Raw genomic sequence first — 26,438 nt, forward strand, 5'->3', positions numbered from 1 at the left:
ACAGATTCAAGATTCAAACCAATTCTCACAATGTATTATTTGGTATATGAATTATAACAGAGAATGGCCGCCCGGATCTGAACCCGAGTGTTTTGTTATTGGACTTTTGTGCCCGTCACGGATTGTCCATAACGAACACCATGTTCAAGCATAAGGGTGTCCATATGTGCACTTGGCACCAGGACACCCTAGGCCGCAGTTCCATGATCGACTTTGTAGTTGTGTCATCGGATTTGCACCCTCATGTTTTGGACACTCGGGTGAAGAGAGGGGTGGAGCTTTCTACCGATCACCACCTGGTGGTGAGTTGGCTGCGATGGTGGGGGAGGATGCCGGACAGACCTGGCAGGCCCAAACGCATTGTGAGGGTTTGCTGGGAACGTCTGGCAGAGTCTCCTGTCAGAGAGAGTTTCAATTCCCACCTCCGGAAGAACTTTGAACATGTCACGAGGGAGGTGCGGGACATTGAGTCTGAGTGGACCATGTTCCGCACCTGTATTGTCGAGTCGGCTGATTGGAGCTGTGGCCGCAAGGTAGTTGGTGCCTGTCGTGGCGGTAATCCTAGAACCCGTTGGTGGACACCGGCGGTGAGGGATGCCGTCAAGCTGAAGAAGGAGTCCTATCGGGTTCTTTTGGCTCATAGGACTCCTGAGGCAGCGGACAGGTACCGACAGGCCGGTGTGCGGCTTCAGCGGTCGCGGAAGCAAAAACTCGGACATGGGAGGAGTTCGGGGAAGCCATGGAAAACGACTTCCGGATGGCTTCGAAGCGATTCTGGACCACCATCCGCCGCCTCAGGAAGGGGAAGCAGTGCACTATCAACACCGTGTATGGTGAGAATGGTGTTCTGCTGACCTCGACTGCGAATGTTGTGGATCGGTGGAGGGAATACTTCGAAGACCTCCTCAATCCCACCAACACGTCTTCCTATGAGGAAGACGTGCCTGGGGAATCTGTGGTGGGCTCTCCTATTTCTGGGGCTGAGGTTGCTGAGGTAGTTAAAAAGCTCCTCGGTGGCAGGGCCCCCGGGGGTGGATGAGATCCGCCCGGAGTTCCTTAAGGCTCTGGATGCTGTGGGGCTGTCTTGGTTGACAAGACTCTGCAGCATCGCGTGGACATCGGGGGCGGTACCTCTGGATTGGCAGATCGGGGTGGTGGTTCCTCTTTAAAAAGGGGAACCGGAGGGTGTGTTCTAACTATCGGGGGATCACACTCCCCAGCCTTCCTGGTAAGGTCTATTCAGGTGTACTGGAGAGGAGGCTACGCCGGATAGTCTAACCTCGGATTCAGGAGGAACAGTGTGGTTTTCGTCCTGGTCGTGGAACTGTGGACCAGCTCTATACTCTCGGCAGGGTCCTTGAGGGTGCATGGGAGTTTGCCCAACTAGTCTGCATGTGCTTTGTGGACTTGGAGAAGGCATTCGACCGTGTACTCTCTGAGCACTCCTGTGGGGAGTGCTCAGAGAGTATGGGGTATCGGACTGTCTGATTGTGGCGGTCCGCTCCCTGTATGATCAGTGTCAGAGCTTGGTCCGCATTGCCGGCAGTAAGTCGGACACGTTTCCAGTGAGGGTTGGACCCCGCCAAGGCTGCCCTTTGTCACCGATTCTGTTCATAACTTTTATGGACAGAATTTCTAGGCGCAGTCAAGGCGTTGAGGGGATCCGGTTTGGTGGCTGCAGGATTGGGTCTCTGCTTTTTGCAGATAATGTGGTCCTGATGGCTTCATCTGGCCATGATCATCAGCTCTTACTGGATCGGTTCGCAGCTGAGTGTGAAGTGACTGGGATGAGAATCAGCACCTCCAAGTCCGAGTCCATGGTTCTCGCCCGGAAAAGGGTGGAGTGCCATCTCCGGGTTGGGGAGGAGATCTTGCCCCAAGTGGAGGAGTTCAAGTACAAACCCCGTTTCCATATGAGTTGGGAAATTGTGTTAGATGTAAATATAAACGGAATACAATGATTTGCAAATCATTTTCAACCCATATTCAATTGAATATGCTACAAAGACAACATATTTGATGTTCAAACTGATAAAACTTTTTTTTTTTGGCAAATAATCATTAACTTTAGAATTTGATGCCAGCAACACGTCACAAAGAAGTTGGGAAAGGTGTCAATAAATACTGATAACGTTGAGAGATGCTCATCAAACACTTATTTGGAACATCCCACAGGTGAACAGGCAAATTGGGAACAGGTGGGTGCCATGATTAGGTATAAAAGTAGATTCCATGAAATGCTCAGTCATTCATAAACAAGGATGGGGCGAGGGTCACCACTTTGTCAACAAATGCGTGAGCAAATTGTTGAACAGTTTAAGAAAAACCTTTCACAACCAGCTATTGCAAAGAATTTAGGGATTTCACCATCTACTATCAGTAATATCATCAAAGGGTTCAGAGAATCTGGAGAAATCACTGCACGTGAGCAGCTAAGCCTGTGACCTTCCATCCCTCAGGCTGTACTGCATCAACAAGCGACATCAGTGTGTAAAGGATATCCCCACATGGGCTCAGGAACACTTCAGAAACCCACTGTCAGTAACTACAGTTGTTGGCTACATCTGTAAGTGCAAGTTAAAACTCTCCTATGCAAGGCGAAAACCGTTTATCAACAACACCCAGAAACGCTGTCGGCTTCGCTGGGCCTGAGCTCATCTAAGATGGACTGATACAACGTGGAAAAGTGTTCTGTGGTCTGACGAGTCCACATTTCAAATTGTTTTTGGAAACTGTGGACGTCGTGTCCTCCGGACCAAAGAGGAAAAGAACCATCCGGATTGTTGTAGGCGCAAAGTTGAAAAGCCAGCATCTGTGATGGTATGGGGGTGTATTAGTGCCCAAGACATGGGTAACTTACACATCTGTGAAGGCGCCATTAATGCTGAAAGGTACATACAGGTTTTGGAGCAACATATGTTGCCATCCAAGCAACGTTACCATGGACGCCCCTGCTTATTTCAGCAAGACAATGCCAAGCTATGTGTTACATCAACGTGGCTTCATAGTAAAAGAGTGCGGGTACTAGACTGGCCTGCCTGTAGTCCAGACCTGTCTCCCATTGAAAATGTGTGGTGCATTATAAAGCCTAAAATACCACAACGGAGACCCCCGGACTGTTGAACAACTTAAGCTGTACATCAAGCAAGAATGGGAAAGAATTCCACCTGAGAAGCTTAAAAAATGTGTCTCCTCAGTTCCCAAACGCTTACTGAGTGTTGTTAAAAGGAAAGGCCATGTAACACAGTGGTGAACATGCCATTTCCCAACTACTTTGGCACGTGTTGCAGCCATGAAATTATAAGTTAATTATTATTTGCAAAAAAAAAAAAGTTTATGAGTTTGAACATCAAATATCTTGTCTTTATAGTGCATTCAATTGAATATGGGTTGAAAAGTATTTGCAAATCATTGTATTCCGTTTATAATTACATCTAACACAATTTCCCAACTCATATGGAAACGGGGTTTGTACCTCGGAGTCTTGTTCACGAGAGAGGGAAGAGTGGATCGTGAGATCGACAGGCGGATCGGTGCGGCGTCTTCAGTAATGCGGACGCTGTATCGATCCGTTGTGGTGAAGGGCAAAGCTCTCAATTTACTGGTCAATCTACGTTCCCATCCTCACCTATGGTCATGAGCTTTGGGTTAAGACCGAAAGGACAAGATCTCGGGTACAAGCGGCCGAAATGAGTTTCCTCCGCCGGGTGGCGGGGCTCTCCCTTAGAGATAGGGTGAGAAGCTCTGCCATCCGGGAGGAGCTCAAAGTAAAGCCGCTGCTCCTCCACACCGAGAGGAGCCAGATGAGGTGGTTCGGGCATCTGGTCAGGATCCCACCCGAACGCCTCCCTAGGGAGGTGTTTAGGGCACGTCCGACCGGTAGAAGGCCACGGGGAAGACCCAGGACACGTTGGGAAGACTGTCTACCAGCTGGCCTGGGAACGCCTCGGGATCCCCCGGGAGGAGCTGGACGAGGTGACTGGGGAGAGGGAAGTCTGGGCTTCCCTGCTTAGGCTGCTGCCCCCGCGACCCGACCTCGAATAAGCTGAAGAAGATGGATGGATGAATTATAACAAAAACCTTTTGGTCACAGGATATGTGTTATGTAAGCTCCTCCTGGCTGCTGAGTAAGTGTAGAAATAGCCATAAAAAAGTATTGTTTTTAAATGTATTCTTGAACATTTTGAAACAATTCCAAATCGTAAAAATAAAATCACGATTCTAATAATTTTTTTCCCCGGCACCCCTAATGAATATGTATCAAATTTGGCGGACCAAACCAAACGACTCGGCCCACTTTAGGCACCCCTGCACTAAGTTATTAATAAACACATCACATTAACAATAATGGGAGTACAACTTAACAATATTTTGTACGTACAAAACGTGCACTGACACATCAGATCAAAAAAAGCATTTTCTACTTTCACTCAGGTATGAAAGCAAATCCTTGAATAGTAAAGTTGGTCTTTTACATCAAACAAACATGAAATTTAGCATGGTAGACCTGTGTCGCTATGTCAATATACGTTTTTAATTCGTATGCAAATGTGATCCAGCACAGCACATTATGAATATTAAAGTTTCTATTCTGTTACACATTAGGACAGGTCATTTATATTCATAAATAATATTGTTTAACCAACTGTCCAGCATGTACGGTACATGTCCAGGTGTTCTTCAGCAAGGTGCTAACACTCCAGGTTGGTCCTCCCTGCTGTGTCATCAGTTTCTTTCCTTGGTATCCTCCAATAATAGCAGCACTGTTTGAATGGGTGAATAAAGTAAAATGTACAGTATATCCAGTACAGTCACTCCGTGAGTATTATCAAGGAACTTTATGCATTTCTTTCCAGGATTTAAGCTCCTCCTTCAAAGCTTTATTCTGATTTTCCAGCTTCGCCACACGCTCCTCCAGGCCCTGAACGTACGCCTTTCTCCTCCTTCGATATTCACGAGCCGCTTCCCTGAAAATACCAAATAAGTTGAAGTCAGGCTAGTGATAATGACAAATCAATAAGAGAGGATTCGGCTTCTGAACGTCTTGGTTGATGAAGTTTTTGTAGATTAAAAAAATAAAAAATAAAATATACAGTACAGGCCAAAAGTTTGGACACACCTTCTCATTCAATGCGTTTTCTTTATTTGAATGACTATTTACATTGTAGATTGTCCCTGAAGGCATCAAAACTATGAATGAACACACGTGGAGTTATGTACTTAACAAAAAATGTGAAATAACTGAAAACATGTTTTATATTCTAGTTTCTTCAAAAATAGTCACCCTTTGCTCACTCTTGACATTCTCTCGATGAGCGTCAAGCACACCTGTGAAGTAAAAACCATTTCAGGTGACTACTTCTTGAAGCTCATCGAGAGAATGCCAAGATTGCGCAAAAAAGTAATGGGAGCAATTTTGAATAAACTAGAATATAAAACATGTTTTTTTTTATTAAGTACATAACTCCACATGTGTTCATTCATAGTTGTGATGCCTTCAGTGACAATCTACAATGTAAATAGTCATGAAAATAAAGAAAACACATTGAATGAGAAGGTGTGTCCATCTATACCTTAGGACTGATGTCCTCACTCCTCTTAATTAATCAGAAATTAGAAATGAAAATCATTGCCAATGTTTTCTCTGCTGGCTCTTCTGTCTCATCCTCTGCACATGTGTTCTCAATTTGTATCTCTTTCTACATCTCCATCCTCACTGTCCTCAATCTCTTCTGATCTCTCTTCATCTTCCAGTGATGCCAACTCCTTAGTAAGGAAAGTTGCTAAAAGTTGATAGATGACATTATTGCCTTACTTGCATAATTAATTATGTGTTATTAATTATATTATATAATATAATTAATTAATGGATGCAGTAGGAGAGCGAAATATCGTAGTGGGTCTTACATAAATAGTGCAAATTATGATTATAACTGTAAATGATTTTTTTTCTTTTTATTCTTAGTTTAGTTGTATTTTTCTTTGTTCTACATTGTTAAATGTTAGAGTATCAAATTTGATCTAAAGACTGAAGGGTTGTGATTTTCACGAACAAACCAAATCTATGACTGGCTTATTAACATGAACAATGGGTTTGTTTTGATTTGAAGTGTGAATGTGATAAAACATTTACATTAATCTCACTCTGTAAACCTATTAAGGCAGAAACAGAGCACAGAGCGGGTGTGGGTCTCCGAACTACTCTGACTGGAATGGAATGGGAACGGAACTGTATTGCCATTGCACCTAAAAGTACAACAACATGTGTTTTCAGTACAAGCTCTTCAAGAGCTACTCAGTGCCCTAATGGTTAGAGTGTCCGCCTGAGATCGGTAGGTTGTGAGTTCAAACCACGGCCGAGTCATACCAAAGACTATAAAAATGGGACCCATTTCCTCTCTGCTTGGCACTCAGTATCCAAGGGTTGGAATTGGGTGTTGAATCACCAAAAATTAACCGATTTCTGTTTCCATAGCAGGACAAATGAGAATTCACAACATTTTAAAGCTAAACGTACTGCTGCTTATAGAAGCGAGCACAAAGGAAGAGTGAGACGTTGGATCAGACGGAAGCCAGCACAGGGGGACAAAAGTGATTTTGACGATATAAGCATGGAACTTGATATAAATATGAGTATTTTTTTAAACAACGAAGACAACATATTTTTAGACATATGAGGATTCACAACCTTATCTTTTTGAAGCTGAATATACAGAGGATGAACTACTGCTTATTGAAGCAAGCATGAAGAAGAGGGTGAAACAGACAACAGAGTGAGGTGAAATCCACTTTAAGCTGCAAATGTGGAATTTGAAGCCATGCTACTTCGACATAAATAGCATGCTTACCCAAAATCAACAGGAAACGTCCCGGGCGAGCTGGACCAGACAAACAACTGTCCATTGAGTGAGTGACTTTAATATCGATCATGATACACGCAGCACGCCATGTGTGTTAGTACAACTACGATACATACACTGTCTGGCTAGCTCAACTGTGTACAAACAAAACATGAAATGTGGGAAAATACTTTACGGGTACTGTAATATGATTGTTCATGTTTTTCAGTCAGTACAAATCGGTGTTGTATCGCAGTGTTACAAACCCAAACGCGTTTCATGTTGACATAGAAGCTCGCTTATGTCTTGCCGTAGTTAGCTTTTACGGCTAAGACCGAAGCACGCTAGAAAAACAGTTCCTCAGTGTTGGCTCTTACAATAACAATGTCGCTACAGCTTGGTTATTATACTGGTTACGAAATATAAATTAAGTATTGTTGACGGTTTTTTAATACATTTTCAAAGTGATTTAGAGGTAGAATTGATTGCTCCCGTTAGCGGCATTGCTAGCCACCTAGAACAAGCCGATTTTTATATGTTAGAAAGCAAAAACTTTCATAATGATTGTGATAGGCAAAAAAACAGTTCCCTTTTATTTATTTTTTTATGCATTCTAACTTGTAAATTAATGTAAATAAAAGTGCCAATTGGAGGTCCTCTATTTCGCCCATAAAACTCAATAAAAAAAACATCCAAAAAGCACCAACAATACTCCATTTACATTTCATGACTTTAATATTAACCAAGTATTAGTGATATTGTTATTATAAGCGCTAATGCAAACTATTTATAGCGTTGCCGTGATCACAATTTTGTGTACACCTTCGACATGATCGACTGGTGAGGTGTTTCCTCGTATATTCTCGATCATAAATCATGCCTCTCACCTGGATAGAATAAGGCTGAGGACATATTCCGAAAAGTTGGTACACTTTGACCGCCAAATTAGACCCGGAAATGGCGAGAACGACATGAAAAGACAAATGGTTCCACACAACCTTTTTTTTTGCGAGGATTATGAGTCATTCTTCATCTAAATGGGAATGTATAAACATCCCAGCAGTCTGCATTCTAATGACCGCAGACATTGTGCAGTAAGTGATGTTTTATTATGTTTGTTGTCTCATAAAGTCTGGAGTGAGTAATAATCAGTGATGAAGGGGAAAAAAAGCAATTAATGCGCAGCGTATGCTTAAAATGATCAAAAACCGTACTAAAATTAAATGTTATTATAAATATGCCCATTACTACATGACATATATACTTACAGCATGTACCGTAATTTCCGGACTATAAGCCGCACCTGACTATAAGCCGCACCAGCTAAATTTAGGGGAAAATACAGATTGCTCCATATATAAGCCGCACCCGACTATAAGCCGCAGGGTTTTGATGTGTAATTAGCGTAGTATATAGGGGTTCCTGCTACCACGGGGGGGATTGTCGGGACAGAGATGACTGTTTGGGAACGCAAAGCGTCCCATTTATTAACAATAAATCTTTCAATCATTCAATCAAACTTTCACATCTTTGACATGGCGAACAGCATTCGTGCAGAGTACAAATAATACAACGGTGCAAAGTAATACAAAGTGCTCGCCTGTACGTTATCAAAATAACCAGCCTACCGGTATATGAAAAGTCAGTCTTTAATCATTGTGTCATCGTCTTCCTCCTGCGTACTAAAACCACCGAAATCCTCTTCGTCGGTGTCGGAGAAGAACAGGCCGTAAATAAGCCGCACCGTTGTATAAGCCGCAGGGACCAGAACGAGGGGAAAAAGTAGCGGCTTATAGTCCGGAAATTACGGTATATAAAACCTTAATGGAGGGGTTTGGATGTTTTTTTAAGGGCTTTATAGGCAGAATAGAGCGGCTCTTATTGGCTCCATTGTAAGCAGACTTTTGATCGGAAAAAAATATATACATCCATCTAGGGATGTGGGAAAAAATAGATTCGAATTCGAATCGCGATTCTCACGTTGTGCGATTCAGAAACGATTCTCATTTTTAAAAAATCGATTTATTTATTTTTATTTTTTATTTTTTTAAATTAATCAATCCAACAAAACAATACACAGCAATACCATAACAATGCAATCCAATTCCAAAACCAAACCCGACCCAGCAGCACTCAGAACTGCAATAAACAGTACACAGAACAAACCAAAAGTAGTGAAACAAAAATGAATATTATCAACAACAGTATCAATATTAGTTACAATTTCAACATAGCAGTGATTAAAAATCCCTCATTGACATTATCATTAGACATTTATAAAAAAAAATAAAAAAATAAAAATAAAAACAATAGTGTCACAGTGGCTTACACTTGCATCGCATCTCATAAGCTTGACAACACACTGTGTCCAATATTTTCACAAAGATAAAATAAGTCATATTTTTGGTTCATTTCATAGTTGAAACAAATGTACATTATTGCAATCAGTTGATAAAACATTGTCCTTTACAATTATAAAAGCTTTTTACAAAAATCTACTACTCTGCTTGCATGTCAGCAGACTGGGGTAGATCCTGCTGAAATCCTATGTATTGAATGAATAGGGAATCGTTTTGAATCGGGAAAAAAATCATTTTTGAATCGAGAATCGTGTTGAATTGAAAAAAAAAAATCGATTTTGAATCGAATCGTGGCCCCAAAAATCGATATTGAATCGAATCGTGGGACACCCAAAGATTCACAGCCCTACATCTATCGTCATGTCTCTCCTAATGATTGTGACCGATAGGCATAATTCCCCAAAAAGTGCAGTTCCCCTTTAGTAACACACATGTAGAAACATACTCATTGTGCTAAATAATGTTCCTATAAGTATAAACAAGAAGGAAATGTTAGAAAATATTATTTTCTTTGCTGTTATAAGAGGTTGTTATGCTTCATCAGCATATTGTATATCATGTCCCCTTTCTGTATGTAAAGTCATCATTGATGTTTTCAAATGTTCTCATCAACAGCCTCAGTTTTGGCTGTGTCACGTGATGATTGTTTTATCTTCTGTATCTCGGATAAACTTTACATATTGCTTTGGGAACATCAGTTGTTTCCTGTAACTAACTACAATGTGTTACTTCTACATGATCGCTTGGTAACACAATTAAGGGTGTACCAATCTGATACTGATATCATATATCAGTTCAATAAAAACTGGACGGCCAGTTAACATCTAAATGTCCTCCAATAAACACACAAGTTGTTGTTTTTCTTGTATTTTAGTCAAGTCATTTACAAAAGGTAAACATGGTAGGCAATAAGCTAAGGGATGTCCTGATCAATATTTTTTGCCCTCCGATCCTGATCCAATCGTTCTGAATCAGATGACGTTTTACGTTTGTAGTATTTAATGTTACATACTTTTTTTTTTTAAAACCAGACTTAAGTGTCTAATGCACATAAACTGTTGGTTCCCATTGAAAGAGTTTGTAAACACTAACAAAAACAACCCAGAAAAATATTTAGCCATAAGAAGAACACTAACAAGAACAATCTTTGACAGCTTCTCTCTCGTCCACGTTCTCATTTTTTTTTTCTTCGAGCTATCTCTCTTCATCCCTGGCCCCCACATGCATACACAGGCCACATTACCAGCAGCGCTAGTTACATCACCAATAGGTGGACCACTCTCATGTGTGCTCTATTGGAGCAGTCTTGCTCTTCTTTTAGTCATTAAAGGCCTACTGAAACCCACTACTACCGACCACGCAGTCTGATAGTTTATATATCAATGATGAAATCTTAACATTGTAACACATGCCAATACGGCCGGGTTAACTTATAAAGTGCAATTTTAAATTTCCCGGTAAATATCCGTCTGAAAACGTCTCGGTATGATGACGTTTGTGCGTGATATCATGGATTGAACGCAAGTATTGGGACACCATTGTGTCCCAATACAAACAGCGTCTGTTTTCATCGAAAAATTCCACAGTATTCTGGACATCTGTGTTGGTGAATCTTTTGCAATTTGTTTAATGAACAATGGAGACAGCAAAGAAGAAGGTAGGTGGGATCGGTGTATTAGCGACTGGCTACAGCAACACAACTAGGAGGACTTTGAGTCGGATAGCAGACGCGCTATCCGACGCTAGCCGCCAACCGCACCGATAATCGGGTGAAGTCCTTCTTCGCGCCGTCGATCGCTGGAACGCAAGTGAGCACGGGTCGTGATGAGCAGATGAGGGCTGGCGTAGGTGGAGAGCTAATGTTTTTAGCATAGCTCTGTCGAGGTCCCGTAGCTAAGTTAGCTTCAATGGCGTCGTTAGCAACAGCATTGCTAGGCTTCGCCAGGCTGGACAGCATTAACCGTGTGGTTACAGGTCCAGGGTTTGGTTCGGTGTCTCCTGATAGTAGAAGTAATAGTAGTATTGTTGATCTTCTGTCTATCTGTCCAGTCAAGGGCTTATTTCTTCTGTTTCTATCTGAAGTTAAGCACGATGCTATCACGTTAGCTCCGAAGCTAAAGTGCTTCACCGATGTATTGTCGTGGAGATAAAAGTCATTGTGAATGTCCATTTCGCGTTCTCGACTCTCATTTTCAAGAGGATATAGTATCCGAGGTGGTTTAAGATACAAATCCGTGATCCACAATAGAAAAAGGAGAAAGTGTGGAATCCAATGAGCCCTTGTACCTAAGTTACGGTCAGAGCGGAAAAAGATACACCCCTGGCGTCCTGCACTGCAATCTAATCCTTCACTCTCACTTTCCTCATCCACAAATCTTTCATCCTCGCTCAAATTAATGGGGTAATCATCGCTTTCTCGGTCCAAATCGCTCTCGCTGCTGGTGGCCATGATTGTAAACAATGTGCAGATGTGAGGAGCTCCCCAACCTGTGACGTCACGCTACTTCCGGTAAGGGCAAGGCTTTTTTATCAGCGACCAAAAGTTGCGAACTTTATCGTTGATGTTCTCTACTAAATCCTTTCAACAAAAATATGGCAATATCGCAAAATGATCAAGTATGACACATAGAATGGATCTGCTATCCCTGTTTAAATAAGAACATTTCATTTCAGTATGAAGCAACAAAATACAAATGGCTTCTTTTTTCTAATTGAATTCTTTGATTTACTCGATGAATCATTGCAGCCTTAATTGGGACACATCTGTGGTAAAGATCGGCTCGGCATAAACCACCTGCTGGAAAGCAACGTACCCACACATTGTTGAGCATCATCCACCCGCACCAAAGCCCCTTTTAATCCCGAATGCACTAAACAGTGATTTAATAACCAAAAATATTAAATTTGCAAATGCAATCACACATTTATTATTCTGGTGCCACTGTGCTTGACATCACAAACAAGCTCCAAAACCTCATCCCATCTCTCCCATCAGCAATCAAGAGGATAATCATTCACATTGATTAAAATTATGCAAGACTCAAATAATCCGAAAATACAAAATCCCATTTCAAACTCTGCCCTAGCTCGCTAAAAAGCACTGGACTCTCCATTTACATTTCAGGCCCGCTTCCCAAACTCAGTCATGGACCTGCTAGTTTTAGCAGACTCCTCAGCCTCAACATGTGGCTCCAGGCCATCTGTAGGACTTGTATCCCCTTGTTTTAGTCCGGTTGTCCCCATACTATATTCCAGACCTGGGCAAATTAAGGCCCGGGGGCCACATGCACTTTTCAATCTGGCCCGCCAGACATACCCAAAATATTTTTTTAGATCTTTAAAGGCCTACTGAAACCTATAGTTTATATATCAATGAGGAAATCTTAACATTGCAACACATGCCAATACGGCCGGGTTTATTTATAAAGTGCAATTTTAAAGGCCCACTGAAATGAATTTTTTTTATTTAAACGGGGATAGCAGATCTATTCTATGTGTCATACTTGATCATTTCGCGATATTGCCATATTTTTGCTGAAAGGATTTAGTAGAGAACAACGACGATAAAGATTGCAACTTTTGGTATCTGATAAAAAAAAGGCTTGCCCCTACCGGAAGTAGCGTGACGTAGTCAGTTGAACATATACGCAAAGTTCCCTATTGTTTACAATGATGGCCGCATGAAGTGAGAGAGATTCGGACCGAGAAAGCGACAATTTCCCCATTAATTTGAGCGAGGATGAAAGATTTGTGGATGAGTAAAGTGCAAGTGAAAGACTAGTGGGGAGTTGAAGCTATTCAGATAGGGAAGATGCTGTGAGAGCCGGGGGTGACCTGATATTCAGCTGGGAATGACTACAACAGTAAATAAACACAAGACATATATTTACTCTATTAGCCACAACACAACCAGGCTTATATTTAATATGCCACAAATTAATCCTGCATAAAAACACCTGCGTGTTTGTTATGCTAGCTCCTAGCTCCTATGCTAGCTCTTAGCTCCATAGAACACGCCAATACAATTCAAACACCTGATCAACACACACAATCACTCAGCCCAAAAGACCGTTCACCTAACCCAAGGTTCATAAAGCTTATATATTTTAAAAAAGTTACGTACATACGCAAAAAAAAGTTGCGCACATACGGTCAAGCGATGAAATGTTTAGAAGCCAAAGCTGCATACTCACAGTAGCACGTCTGCGTCTTTGTCATCCAAATCAAAGTAATCCTGGTAAGAGTCTGTGTTGTCCCAGTTCTCTACAGGCGTCTGTGTATCGAAGTCAAAAGTCCTCCTGGTTAGAGTCTCTGTTATCCGAGTTCTTCCATCTTGACTGCATCTTTCGGGAATGTAAACAAAGAAGCGCCGGCTGTGTACTGTTGTTGCTGACTACGTTCGAAAAATACGTCCATTTCGCAACGGGAACTTTCTTCTTTGCTTGCTCAGCTTCCTTCTCCATAATGCAATGAACATGATTGCAACAGATTCACGAACACAGATGTCCAGAATACTGTGGAATTATGAAATGAAAACAGAGCTTTTTCGTATTGGCTTCAATGTGGAAGGCATACCCGTGTTCGCCGGTCTACGTCACGCGCATACGTCATCCTCAGAGGCGTTTCGAACCGGAAGTTTAGCGGCAAATTTAAAATGTCACTTTATAAGTTAACCCGGCCGTATTGGCATGTGTTATAATGTTAAGATTTCATCATCGATATATAAACTATCAGACTGCGTGGTCAGTAGTAGTGGGTTTCAGTAGGCCTTTAAATTTCCCGCGGAACTTTCGGTTGAAAACGTCTATGTATGATGACGTATGCGCGTGACGTCAATCGTTGAAACGGAAGTATTCGGACACATTGTATCCAATACAAAAAGCTACAAAATATATATACAATAATAATAATAATAATACAAAATTCCACAGTATTCTCGACATCTGTGTTGGTGAATCTTTTGCAATTTGTTTAATGAACAATGGAGACTGCAAAGAAGAAAGTTGTAGGTGGGATCGGTGTATTAGCGGCTGGCTGTAGCAACACAACCAGGAGGACTTTGACTTGGATAGCAGACGCGCTATCCGACGCTAGCCGCCGACCGCATTGATGATCGGGTGAAGTCCTTCGTCGCTCCGTCGATCGCTGGAACGCAGGTGAGCACGGGTGTTGATGAGCAGATGAGGGCTGGCTGGCGTAGGTGGATAGCTAATGTTTTTAGCATAGCTCTGTGAGGTCACGTTGCTAAGTTAGCTTCAATGGCGTCGTTAGCAACAGCATTGTTAAGCTTCGCCAGGCTGGAAAGCATTAACCGTGTAGTTACATGTCCATGGTTTAATAGTATTGTTGATCTTCTGTCTATCCTTCCAGTCAGGGGTGTATTTATTTTGTTTCTATCTGCAGTTAAGCCCGATGCTATCACGTTAGCTCCGTAGCTAAAGTGCTTCGCCGATGTATTGTAAAAGTCACTGTGAATGTCCATTTCGCGTTCTCGACTCTCATTTTCAAGAGGATATAGTATCCGAGGTGGTTTAAAATACAAATCCGTGATCCACAATAGAAAAAGGAAAAAGTGTGGAATCCAATGAGCCCTTGTACCTAAGTTACGGTCAGAGCGGAAAAAAAGATACGTCCTGCACTGCACTCTAGTCCTTCACTCTCACGTTCCTCATCCACGAATCTTTCATCCTCGCTCAAATTAATGGGGTAATCGTCGCTTTCTCGGTCCGAATCTCTCTCGCTGCTGGTGTAAACAATGGGGAAATGTGAGGAGCCTTTCAACCTGTGACGTCACGCTACTTTTTTTTATCAGCGACCAAAAGTTGCAAACTTTATCGTCGATGTTTTCTACTAAATCCTTTCAGCAAAAATATGGTAATATCGCAAAATGATCAAGTATGACACATAGAATGGATCTGCTGTCCCCGTTTAAATAAAATGTCATTTCAGTAGGCCTTTAAGATGGAAACTGTAGCTGCCAATATGATGTGCAGTGATGTTTTTAAATTACCTGAAGTTTTGAACAATACAAAGTATTTTAATGTTTAATTACCTGAAGTTTTGAACAATACAAAGTATTTTAATGTTTGGAATCTGCGCTTTTGCATGATATACTAGTAGTTACTATGGTATAATCTAATTAGTTACTATGGTAATCTCAGTCACAACAGCTAAAACGAGGCACCAAGCAGTGTGGGTAGGGAGCGTTTCCACAGAGGGTTTCCAGAGCGGCCAGCCTGAAATGCGGGTGTCAGGGACAGACGTGGAAGGAGATTTTTACAACAAAGTTCTAAAGCTTAGTGATGTATCAGATATATCAGATTGTAGGTGGGGTTTTTTTTTACCGTTCGCTGTGTTTGTTGCATTTTTGTTGCGTTTCGCTTGATTGTAAAATTGTTGATCGAGAGGGGGTGTGACGTTCATATGTTGTCAATATTCAGTGTTTTATTGTTCATAGTTTTAATATTGTAAATCCCACATTCTTTATTTACATGTACATTATGGGTGTCTCATTCAGTAAAAAATGTTTTAAATTTAATTCCGTTTTTTAAGGCGGTCTGTCATAACGTTTTTAGCATTCAATCAGACATTGTTGTGAGATTTTGTATTAGGGTTCCTAAAAATCAGATATACCGGCCCGCAGACAAATTGTTTTCTCTCTAAATTTGGCCCCCCGAGTCAAAATAATTGCCCAGGCCTGCTCTATTCCATCATGTTCAAGCCAGACGTCACAAGGCACATCTCCGCCCTGTTTCCCACTCCTCGCCACCAGTCACCAAGCATCACAAACTCCATGTTATACTCAACACCCATCTTCCATCTTGCATCAATTCATCATTAACAAAATCCTAGATTTCCCCTGTCTCACTGAAGCCTGGCATAAACAACTACACTATACTTCTCCCTCATTTAGACCACACCCACTGGATATACATACATCTTAAAAAAAACGAGGGGCGGTTGCATTTCTGTAATTCATAAAAAAAGACATCCACCTTGTCATCTCCACACCTCCCGTCACATCATTTGAACACATTCGAATCTTTCCTTCAAACTCTCTGGCCGGTGCCCTTAGTCACCGCCGTCATTTACCACCCTCCCGACCCAACTCTCTGCAATATCTCAATACGATTTACTTTGAGGTGATTTAGACTTAGACTTAGACAAAATGTATTGATCCACAAGGGAAATTGTTCCGCACAGTAGCTCAGTTATGGAAAGTGTAATGCAGGTATAAAGTAGACAAAAAATGTACCATAGTAGCAATATAAAATATAACATACATGTAATATTTACAAATTATATATACAGTATATAATATATACTGAGATGTTATATTATTATACAAACCCCGTTTCCATATGAGTTGGGAAATTGTGTTAGATATAAATATAAACTGAATACAATGATTTGCAAATCATTTTCAACCCATATTCAGTTGAATATGCTACAAAGACAACATATTTGATGTTCAAACGGATAAACTTTTTTTTTTGTTGCAAATAATCATTAACTTTAGAATTTGATGCCAGCAACATGTGACAAAGAAGTTGGGAAAGGTGGCAATAAATACTGATAAAGTTGAGGAATGCTCATCAAACACTTATTTGGAACATCCCACAGGTGAACAGGCAAGTTGGGAACAGGTGGGTGCCATGATTGGGTATAAAAGTAGACTCCATGAAATGCTCAGTCACTCACAAACAAGGATGGGGCGAGGGTCACCACTTTGTCAACAAATGCGTGAGCAAATTGTTGAACAGTTTAAGAAAAACCTTTCTCAAGCAGCTATTGCAAGGAATTTGGGGATTTCACCATCTACGGTCCGTAATATCATCAAAGGGTTCAGAGAATCTGGAGAAATCACTGCACGTAAGCAGCTAAGCCTGTGACCTTCGATCCCTCAGGCTGTACTGCATCAACAAGCGACATCAGTGTGTAAAGGATATCACCACATGGGCTCAGGAACACTTCAGAAACCCACTGTCAGTAACTACAGTTGGTCGTTACATCTGTAAGTGCAAGTTAAAACTCTCCTATGCAAGGCAAAAACCGTTTATCAACAACACCCAGAAACGACGTCGGCTTCGCTGGGCCTGAGCTCATCTAAGATGGACTGATACAAAGTGGAAAAGTGTTCTGTGGTCTGACGAGTCCACATTTCAAATTGTTTTTGGAAACTGTGGACGTTGTGTCCTCCGGACCAAAGAGGAAAAGAAACATCCGGATTGTTATAGGCGCAAAGTTGAAAAGCCAGCATCTGTGATGGTATGGGGGTGTATTAGTGCCCAAGACATGGGTAACTTACACATCTGTGAAGGCACCATTAATGCTGAAAGGTACATACAGGTTTTGGAGCAACATATGTTGCCATCCAAGCAACGTTACCATGGACGCCCCTGCTTATTTCAGCAAGACAATGCCAAGCCACGTGTTACATCAACGTGGCTTCATAGTAAAAGAATGCGGGTACTAGACTGGCCTGCCTGTAGTCCAGACCTGTCTCCCATTGAAAATGTGTGGTGCATTATGAAGCATAAAATACCACAACGGAGACCCCCGGACTGTTGAACAACTTAAGCTGTACATCAAGCAAGAATGGGAAAGAATTCCACCTGAGAAGCTTCAAAAATGTGTCTCCTCAGTTCCCAAACGTTTACTGAGTGTTGTTAAAAGGAAAGGCCATGTAACACAGTGGTGAACATGCCCTTTCCCAACTACTTTGGCACGTGTTGCAGCCATGAAATTCAATGTTAATTATTATTTGCAAAAAAAAAAAAAAGTTTATGAGTTTGAACATCAAATATCTTGTCTTTGTAGTGCATTCAATTGAATATGGGTTGAAAAAGGTTTGCAAATCATTGTATTCCGTTTATATTTACATCTAACACAATTTCCCAACTCATATGGAAACGGGGTTTGTATTATATTTTTATATAATATATACAATATACAACAAATGCCAATTACCATGTACAATATTACAGTATATGTAATAGCTTCAGCAAAAAAAAAAAAAGGGCAGCACAAAATAAAGAGTAGATCCAGCAGAAAATACTGACAAAGAGAGGTAGATAACATAGAAGCGGTCAGGTAATAGACAAATATCTTATATTGCTGTATGGCAAAAGACGATAGATTTCACCTTCAACATGGACAAACCCAACAACAAACTTCAATTTTCCTTGAACTGCTACAACGTCAATGTCACTCAGCACGTCCATTTTTCCACCCACGCCCATTCTGTCCCTCAGGTTGTTTATATGTGGTGCTGGGTTTATTCTATATTTCACCAGCAGATGTCACTGTTGTTTTGTCATTATCCCTTCTAACTTCTTCTTCTGTGGTTATTTTTGTACGTAGCAGCGCCCTCAAGCGGCCTCCAGTTGTAAATAGCAGGCAATTTAGTAGTAAACGCCATTTGGAAAGCAGTACTGGAGTTGTATGCATCTGTACTCGCCGCTACCTTTTCTTGGGAAACCTTTGGCAAAACATAATTTGTAAGTGTTTATATATATGTACAAACCTTGTTTCCATATGAGTTGGGAAATTGTGTTAGATGTAAATATAAACGGAATACAATGATTTGCAAATCATTTTCAACACATATTCAGTTGAATATGCTACAAAGACAACATATTTGATGTTCAAACTGATAAACTTTTTTTTGTTGTTGCAAATAATCATCAACTTTAGAATTTGATGCCAGCAACACGTGACAAAGAAGTTGGGAAATGTGGCAATAAATACTGATAAAGTTGAGGAATGCTCACCAAACACTTATTTGGAACATCCCACAGGTCTGCAGGCTAATTGGGAACAGGTGGGTGCCATGATTGGGTATAAAAACAGCTTCCCAAAAAATGCTCAGTCTTTCACAAGAAAGGATGGGGCGAGGTACACTTTGTCCACAACTGCGTGAGCAAATAGTCAACAAGTTTAAGAACGTTTCTCAAAGTGCAATTGCAAGAAATTTAGGGATTTCAACATCTACGGTTCATAATATCATCAAAAGGTTCAGAGAAACTGGAGAAATCACTCCACATAAGCGGCATGGCTGGAAACCAACATTGAATGACCGTGACCTTCGATCCCTCAGACGGCACTGTATCAAAAACCGACATCAATCTCTAAAGGATATCACCACATGGGCTCAGGAACACTTCAGAAAACCACTGTCACTAAATACAGTAAAAGAGTGCGGGTACTTTCCTGGCCCGCCTGCAGTCCAGACCTGTCTCCCATAGAAAATGTGTGGCGCATTATGAAGCGTAAAATACGACAGCGGATACCCCGGATTGTTGAACGACTGAAGCTCTACATAAAACAAGAATGGGAAAGAATTCCACTTTTAAAGCTTCAACAATTAGTTTCCTCAGTTCCCAATTGTTTATTGAGTGTTGTTAAAAGAAAAGGTGATGTAACACAGTGGTTAAAAGAAAAGGTGATGTAATACAGTGGTGAACATGCCCTTTCCCAACTACTTTGGCACGTGTTGCAGCCATGAAATTCTAAGTTAATTATTATTTGCAAAAAAAAAAAAAAGTTTATGAGTTTGAACATCAAATATCTTGTCTTTGTAGTGCATTCAATTGAATATGGGTTGAAAAGGATTTGCAAATCATTGTATTCCCTTTATATTTACATCTAACACAATTTCCCAAATCATATGGAAACGGGGTTTGTAGATACACACTACCTAAGCTGTTCCTCCTCTTACTAAAGGAAGAGGCAACATCACACAGCAAACACACATTTAAGGACATACACACTACCTCTCCTCTTCCTCCTCCTACTACTATGAGGGAATAATGAACAACAAAGCAAAGCAGTTACTTTGGTGGCCAGGCTGTGATGGTGAAATTCAAGAACTGGTGAATAAGTGCTCAGTCTGCCAAGCAGTACAGAAAATGCCAGCTGTGGCACTATTACATCCTTGGCGGTGGCCAGAAAGAGTGTGGCAAAGAATTCCCATCGATTTTGCAGAAAAAGATAAACAGTATTTTTTGGTTGTCATAGTTAGCCATTCAAAGTGGTTAGAGGTTTTTCCAATGTCCTCCACCACTTCTCACAACACCATTAAAGTGCTGCGCGGTCTGTTTGCATCGTATGGACTGCCAGAAGAGCTAGTTTCAGACAATGGCCCACAACTGGTGGCAAAAGAGTTTACTCAGTTCCTGGAGAGTAATTGAGTAAAACACACTGCTGTACCGGCTTACCACCCAGCATCAAATGGAGCAGCAGAGAGATCAGTACAAATCCTGAAACGGGCTCTGAGGAAGAATGTGCTGGAAGCAGACAGCATGTCTTCCTTGCCACTCAATCACAGACTTGCAAATTTCCTTCTCATGTACCGCAGCACACCCCACACAGTGACGGGACGTACTCCAGCTGAGTTATTCCTGAAACGCCAGTTGAGAACTCGTTTCAGTTTGCTCAAGCCGGAGCTTGCCAGACAGATAGAAGGAAAACAAGCAGCGCAGAAGCATCATCATGACAAATGGGCTCCCCCTGTTCGCTTTTTCCTGGGGGGGGAGGTGGTTCGCATAAGAAATTTCAGGGGCGGAGTGGAAAAATGGATTCAGGCAAAAATACTGAAAAGACTGGGAACTGTCACTTACCTGATCCAAGAGGGACAGAGACAGCGCACAGTGCATGTGGATCACATGTTACCATGGCGAGAGAACATGGAGAGACTGCCAGTTATCTTGTCTCCACCAGTTGCAGAAAATGTACCATCAGTACAACTGGACAGTGCTGTTTCAGTTCCATCACCAGGACCATCAGTGAGTCAGACACAAACTAGTCTCATCACTGAACCAGATTCAAGGGCTGCTGTGTTGCCATCATCAGAACCCAGATCACCCACAACAAAAACCCCACCAGTGATCCGCAGGTACCCAGAAAGGTTTCGAGTACCACCAAAAAAACTGAATCTCTGAAGACAGTATAAAAATCTGTGTTAAAGGTGTACAAATACTGTTTTGTATAATACGTATGTTATTGTTGACAAATGAGGGTTAAGAGTTCAGTACTAAAAAAAAGAAAAAAAAGAATGTGGTTTCAGTACAGTTTTTTAAATTGAACTGTTGCATTTTTTGGTTGGGTTGTGTATTTCTTTTGAGTAATTTCTACATTTCTAAAAGGGGAGGAATGTAATAGAGTGATCTATGTTTGTCTGTTGCCATCTCCTGGTGAATATTGGCTATAGCGTACTGGAGTTACTTTTTGGTTGGCCAACGATTTACGTGGTGTTGCGCACCTGACGTCACGTGTGTTGAGTCTGTTCTGGAAGTCTACAGTAAAGAGACGTACTTCATCACCTCGCCTGTACAATATGTTTAATGTAATGTTTAATGCAAGGGTGTCCAAACTTTTTTGCTAATAGATTAATCTGTCGATTATTACTTCGATTAATCGATTAATAATCGGATAAAAGAGACAAACTACATTTCTATCCTTTCCAATATTTTATTGAAAAAAACCAGCATACTGGCACCATACTTATTTTGATTATTGTTTCTCAGCTGTTTGTACATGTTGCAGTTTATAAATAAAGGTTTATTTAAAAAAAATAAAAATACAAAAATAAAACATTTAAATTAAAATAAAATATTGCCTCTGCGCATGCGCATAGCATAGATCAGGGGTGTCCAAACTTTTTCCACTGAGGGCCGCACACAGAAAAATTAAAGCATGTGGGGGCCATTTTGATATTTTTCATTTTCAAACCATAACAAAATATATGGATTTTTTATTTATTTTACCTTTAGGGTCCCGGGGACCATAAAGGGTCTCAGTCATTAAAATGTTAAAAATAAGTCACATTATTATTTTTTTTTAATTATTTAACGCTTACAGTAAATCTCTATATCAACTTCAAGTTGATATTAAGTAATACAAATTTAAAAAAAATGTTTTATGGCTTTTCTGTCAAAAACAACTTAGTTTTTTTTATAGTAAAACTGAAATATGCAGTATTTAGTAATTAGAGCCCTAAAATATCAATAATGCAGGACACCATTGATTTGAATTCTTTCATATTTTTGTGTAATCACAGTGAAAAGATAAATAAAAAATCACTAAATATATTTGGGATCCAAAAGGTGCCCCACTCATAAAGTGATACATTTTTATTAGGTTTTTCTTTTACTTTCAACACTTAAGTTACGAGGTCAACTTCAGATATATCTGTCGATTTTATGCTGGAACTATTATTTTGTTTGTTTTATGCTCTTTTGTCAAAGAAAACTTTGATGTTGTTGTATGGCTACTACACAATATATGCAATATTTACCACATAAAACATTTTAAAGTGAAATATTTTAAGTTATTGGAGCCCTGAAAATAATTCATTATAACATGGATTTTTTGTCATTATTATTATTTTTTGAGCAATGGCAAACAAATAAAAATAAAGAAAGACAAGAAAAAAAAACAGCCCGCATGGCACCTTTTGTGTCAACATTGCAACTTTTTCTCGTTAGATTTCACCTCATTCCACTTTTTTTAAAGTTATTTTTTATTTTTACAATAGTATTTCCAGAATGTGTGACGGGCCGGTAAACAATTAGCTGCGGGCCGCACTTTGGACACCCCTGGTTTAATGTATCTGAACTTTTTTTTGTTAAAATTAAAGCCAATAATGCAAATTTTGTGGTCCTCTTTATTTAGAAAAGTATCGAAATATATTTTAGTATTTGGTACCAAGATATTAGTATTGGGACAACACTATTGCTTTATTGGCATTGTTGTTGATGGGATATGGATCTCTGGTTCCTAACTCTACGTCACGGATCACGTGACTGTCTTGTTCATTTTTTTTCAAAATGGATTGGGAATCTGTGAGATTGATCTATTTATTCACAAACTTTTGAAGTATTTGGGTGTCATAAATCAGATATATATAGAATAGAATAGAATATAAAGTACTTTATTGATCCCTGGGGGAAATTCAGCACCACAGTTCGCTCACAATAGACAGTAATAATAATAAATAATATAACATAAATATAATATATTATATATATATAATATATAAATAATATAAATAAATTCTACATATACTCTACATTTAATGTATATACATTTATACATTTTACACACATTTATATACACAATACACATATATAATATATATATATATATAAATAATATAATACACATTTATTTATATACATTACATTTATCATATATGATAATGGCTTCACTATAGAGGCAACTTGTTTTTCCAATCTACTGCTACTTTAAAGACACACACACAAACACACACACACAGCTCTCATGAAACGTCTCAACTGCATATGCCAGATATTTGAAGGTTTTGTTTTTCCAGTAATGCATTAATTACTTACCCTGGTAATTACATTTATTAAAGCATAATTCCGTTCATAATTCAATTACTTTTTTGGGAAAGTACCATGGGACTAGTATTAATTACTTTTCAAAAGTATTTTGCAGAGCACTACTCCTCACCCCCCACAATCCTGTTAGAAACGTACAAATAAGCACCCGCTGTCCTCTCATCACAGAACCCAACACCGAACCTGGGAGGGCAGTGCCTTATCCACCACTGCCCCCACCTTTTGAAACTTCCCCCCATTTCCACCCGCTCATGACAAAACCCCACAATGTTTGAAAAAAAAAAAAACACCTTTTCAAAACTTGCTTTTAATACTAGACAAACCATAGACAAACCATCTCATAATACAATGTTCTTTAATTGAGTCCACATTTTATTTAGACTTTTCACTGATTGTTTTAGTACACTGTATGTGCTTTGATGATCATAATTTCTTTGGATTATGTTCAGTTAAATGTATTCATTTATGTAGCACATAAATGTGCTGTACACAATAAACAATTAGAAAAAAATGTGCACGCAGTGTCATATTTACATTGTAACACAGAAGAATGTATTAAATACAATAGTAAAATATACCTTAAAAGCAATGCAAAATATATCACCTAAAAATACTAAAATGGAATAAAAAAATTAAAAAAACTATAAAACAAGAAATAAAACGACCAAGATATCCTGCCTAACCGGATTTGAACGACAGGGAGTAAAATTATGTTTTTAACCTAGATTTAAATTGGTGTAAGTGTCTTTGAGTATCTTTTTATTGATTGATTGATATATTCTTATTTCAAATATGCATAAAAACAAGAGCAAGCCTGATCCTATACAGTGCTATAGCCTTAACAGCCATTATAACAAAATGAAAACAATGGAGAATAAAAAACAAAAACAAATGAGCATTGGAATTTCTTTTTTTCTTTTTTTACATATTTGAAAAGGAGTGAGAAGAAGTTTACACTTATTTAATCCAACCTCTTTTTTTTTTAAATCATAAATTACTCTGAGCTAGAACTACCTATTCACTCAATGTACAAACTTAATGAACTTGTTTATACTGTACATACATTATAGATATATACATACATATGCACACTACAATAAACCATATAGCGCTTTATAAAGCGCTATACAGTATAAATATAGTGAGTTATTATTATTACTATTATTTTTCCATGTCAACAAAGCCAGCATGCCTGATAGGAAGAACTCAAAAATCAGGGTCCACTTTTCAAAATGGGCTAATTTGTTAAGGAAAATGATAACTAAGATGCACGTTTCAATCAAAACAGTGTGTATAATGAGCACAATACTCAAAGTATAAACACTTTGTAGGACTCAACAAAATACTCGCATAGGACAAACTGAAAAATTAATGCACACTTCCAAAGGATACTCAGAAGTGTAAGAAACAATATATAACCACTGGACAACACAGTTATCAGTATCAGCTTTCTGTTAAACATAAGATATTGTTTTATTTAATATTTTGTTATCAAAACAAATGATCATGTATTAACACATGAAGCATTTATTTCATATTGATCCCTGAATTGCAAATAAAGATTTTTGGCTTTATTCCAAAAGGCACGTCTCCATTAAAGTTGTCTATGATTCATCTTTCTGCATCATATTCTATACCTGTTCTTCATCAAGCTGCGTTCTGACTGGTTTCGAGGAACACTGCCTTGCCCCACACCTTGAGGAAGGATGGAGTTGGCATATTGAAGCTGGTTGGATGTCATGTCACCTGAGGAACCAGCGGAGATATAAACCAGTTAGTTAGTTAGTTAGTTGTTTGGATTACATTTATGATACCAACAAATATTATTTTCAGGTAGGATGTGTCATATTAACCTAACTGCATTAAAGACTGGACTCTCACTATTATGTCGGATCCACTATGGACTGGACTTTCACTAATATGTTAGATCCACTATGGACTGGACTTTCGCTAATATGTTAGATCCACTATGGACTGGACTTTCACAATAATATGTCAGACCCTCTCAACATCAATTGCTTTCGGTCACCCCTAGAGGGGGGGGGTTTACCCACATATGCGGTCCTCTCCAAGGTTTCGCATAGTCATTCACATCGACGTCCCACTGGGGTGAGTTTTCCTTGCCCTTATGTGGGCTCTGTACCGCAGATGTCGTCGTGGCTTGTGCAGCCCTTTGAGACACTTGTGATTAATGCCTGGTTCACACCAACGGCGCTTGCCGCGCTTTAAAGCGGCGAGCAAAGCGCCGTCATTTTTGTCAATTTTTCCACGAATATCCCAATCTCCGAAGTAATGTTATGCTTTGATACGCTCTGATACAAATTAGTTGCCGCTTTGTTACCGTTCCTCATGATTTGATGCCGCTTTGATACGCTTTAAATCACGCTTTGATACGTTTTATTACGCTTTATTGAACTTTATTACGCTTTGATGCGATCCTGACGCTTTAAATCAGGCTCTGACACGATTATCAAGCTCTGTTGTGCATTGTTACAACAAAAATAAGAAAAAAATGTGAAAAACTCAGTATACTGTTTTCCACACATTTTTTATATTCATTTATTTTTTCAATTTCTCTTTTTTTCCCGTTATATTATGTTTTATATCTTCATTTCTTTTATTTCTTTGTCATCTTAATAAATATCTTTCATTTCTTATGCTAGTTGACAATAATAAAAGGCATTTCTTTTAAACGTAACATATTCTCTTTATTATTAACATTTTCATACAGAAAAATTATAGACAGTAATGTCAAACTGCAACATCAAACAGCAAACTCTAACAGAAGTACAGAAACAATGATCATCGTATAAAAAAGGCAATGATGCAAAAGAGAATGGATTTGTAATCCTGTGTTGGTTTTACATAAAGTTTCA

At 39.6% G+C, this 26,438-nt stretch overlaps 1 protein-coding gene across 2 annotated transcripts in view; it reads right to left on the reverse strand.

Moving 5' to 3' along the window:
• Positions 1-4,510: 4,510 nt before the first annotated feature.
• LOC133630160 (cyclic AMP-responsive element-binding protein 1-like) overlaps positions 4,511-26,438 on the reverse strand; it is a 77,765-nt gene continuing 55,837 nt past the window's right edge. For both annotated transcript variants that reach the window (XM_062021554.1, XM_062021551.1), the window contains exons 4-5: positions 25,200-25,308; positions 4,511-4,967 (exon numbers count right to left, since the gene is read on the reverse strand). In XM_062021554.1, the coding sequence (XP_061877538.1) occupies positions 4,829-4,967; positions 25,200-25,308 (248 nt within the window). In that variant the 3' untranslated portion in view covers positions 4,511-4,828. The remainder of the gene's footprint in view (positions 4,968-25,199; positions 25,309-26,438) is intronic.

Source organism: Entelurus aequoreus, linkage group LG15 (genome assembly GCF_033978785.1).
Source record: "Entelurus aequoreus isolate RoL-2023_Sb linkage group LG15, RoL_Eaeq_v1.1, whole genome shotgun sequence".
Classification (NCBI taxonomy): domain Eukaryota; kingdom Metazoa; phylum Chordata; class Actinopteri; order Syngnathiformes; family Syngnathidae; genus Entelurus; species Entelurus aequoreus.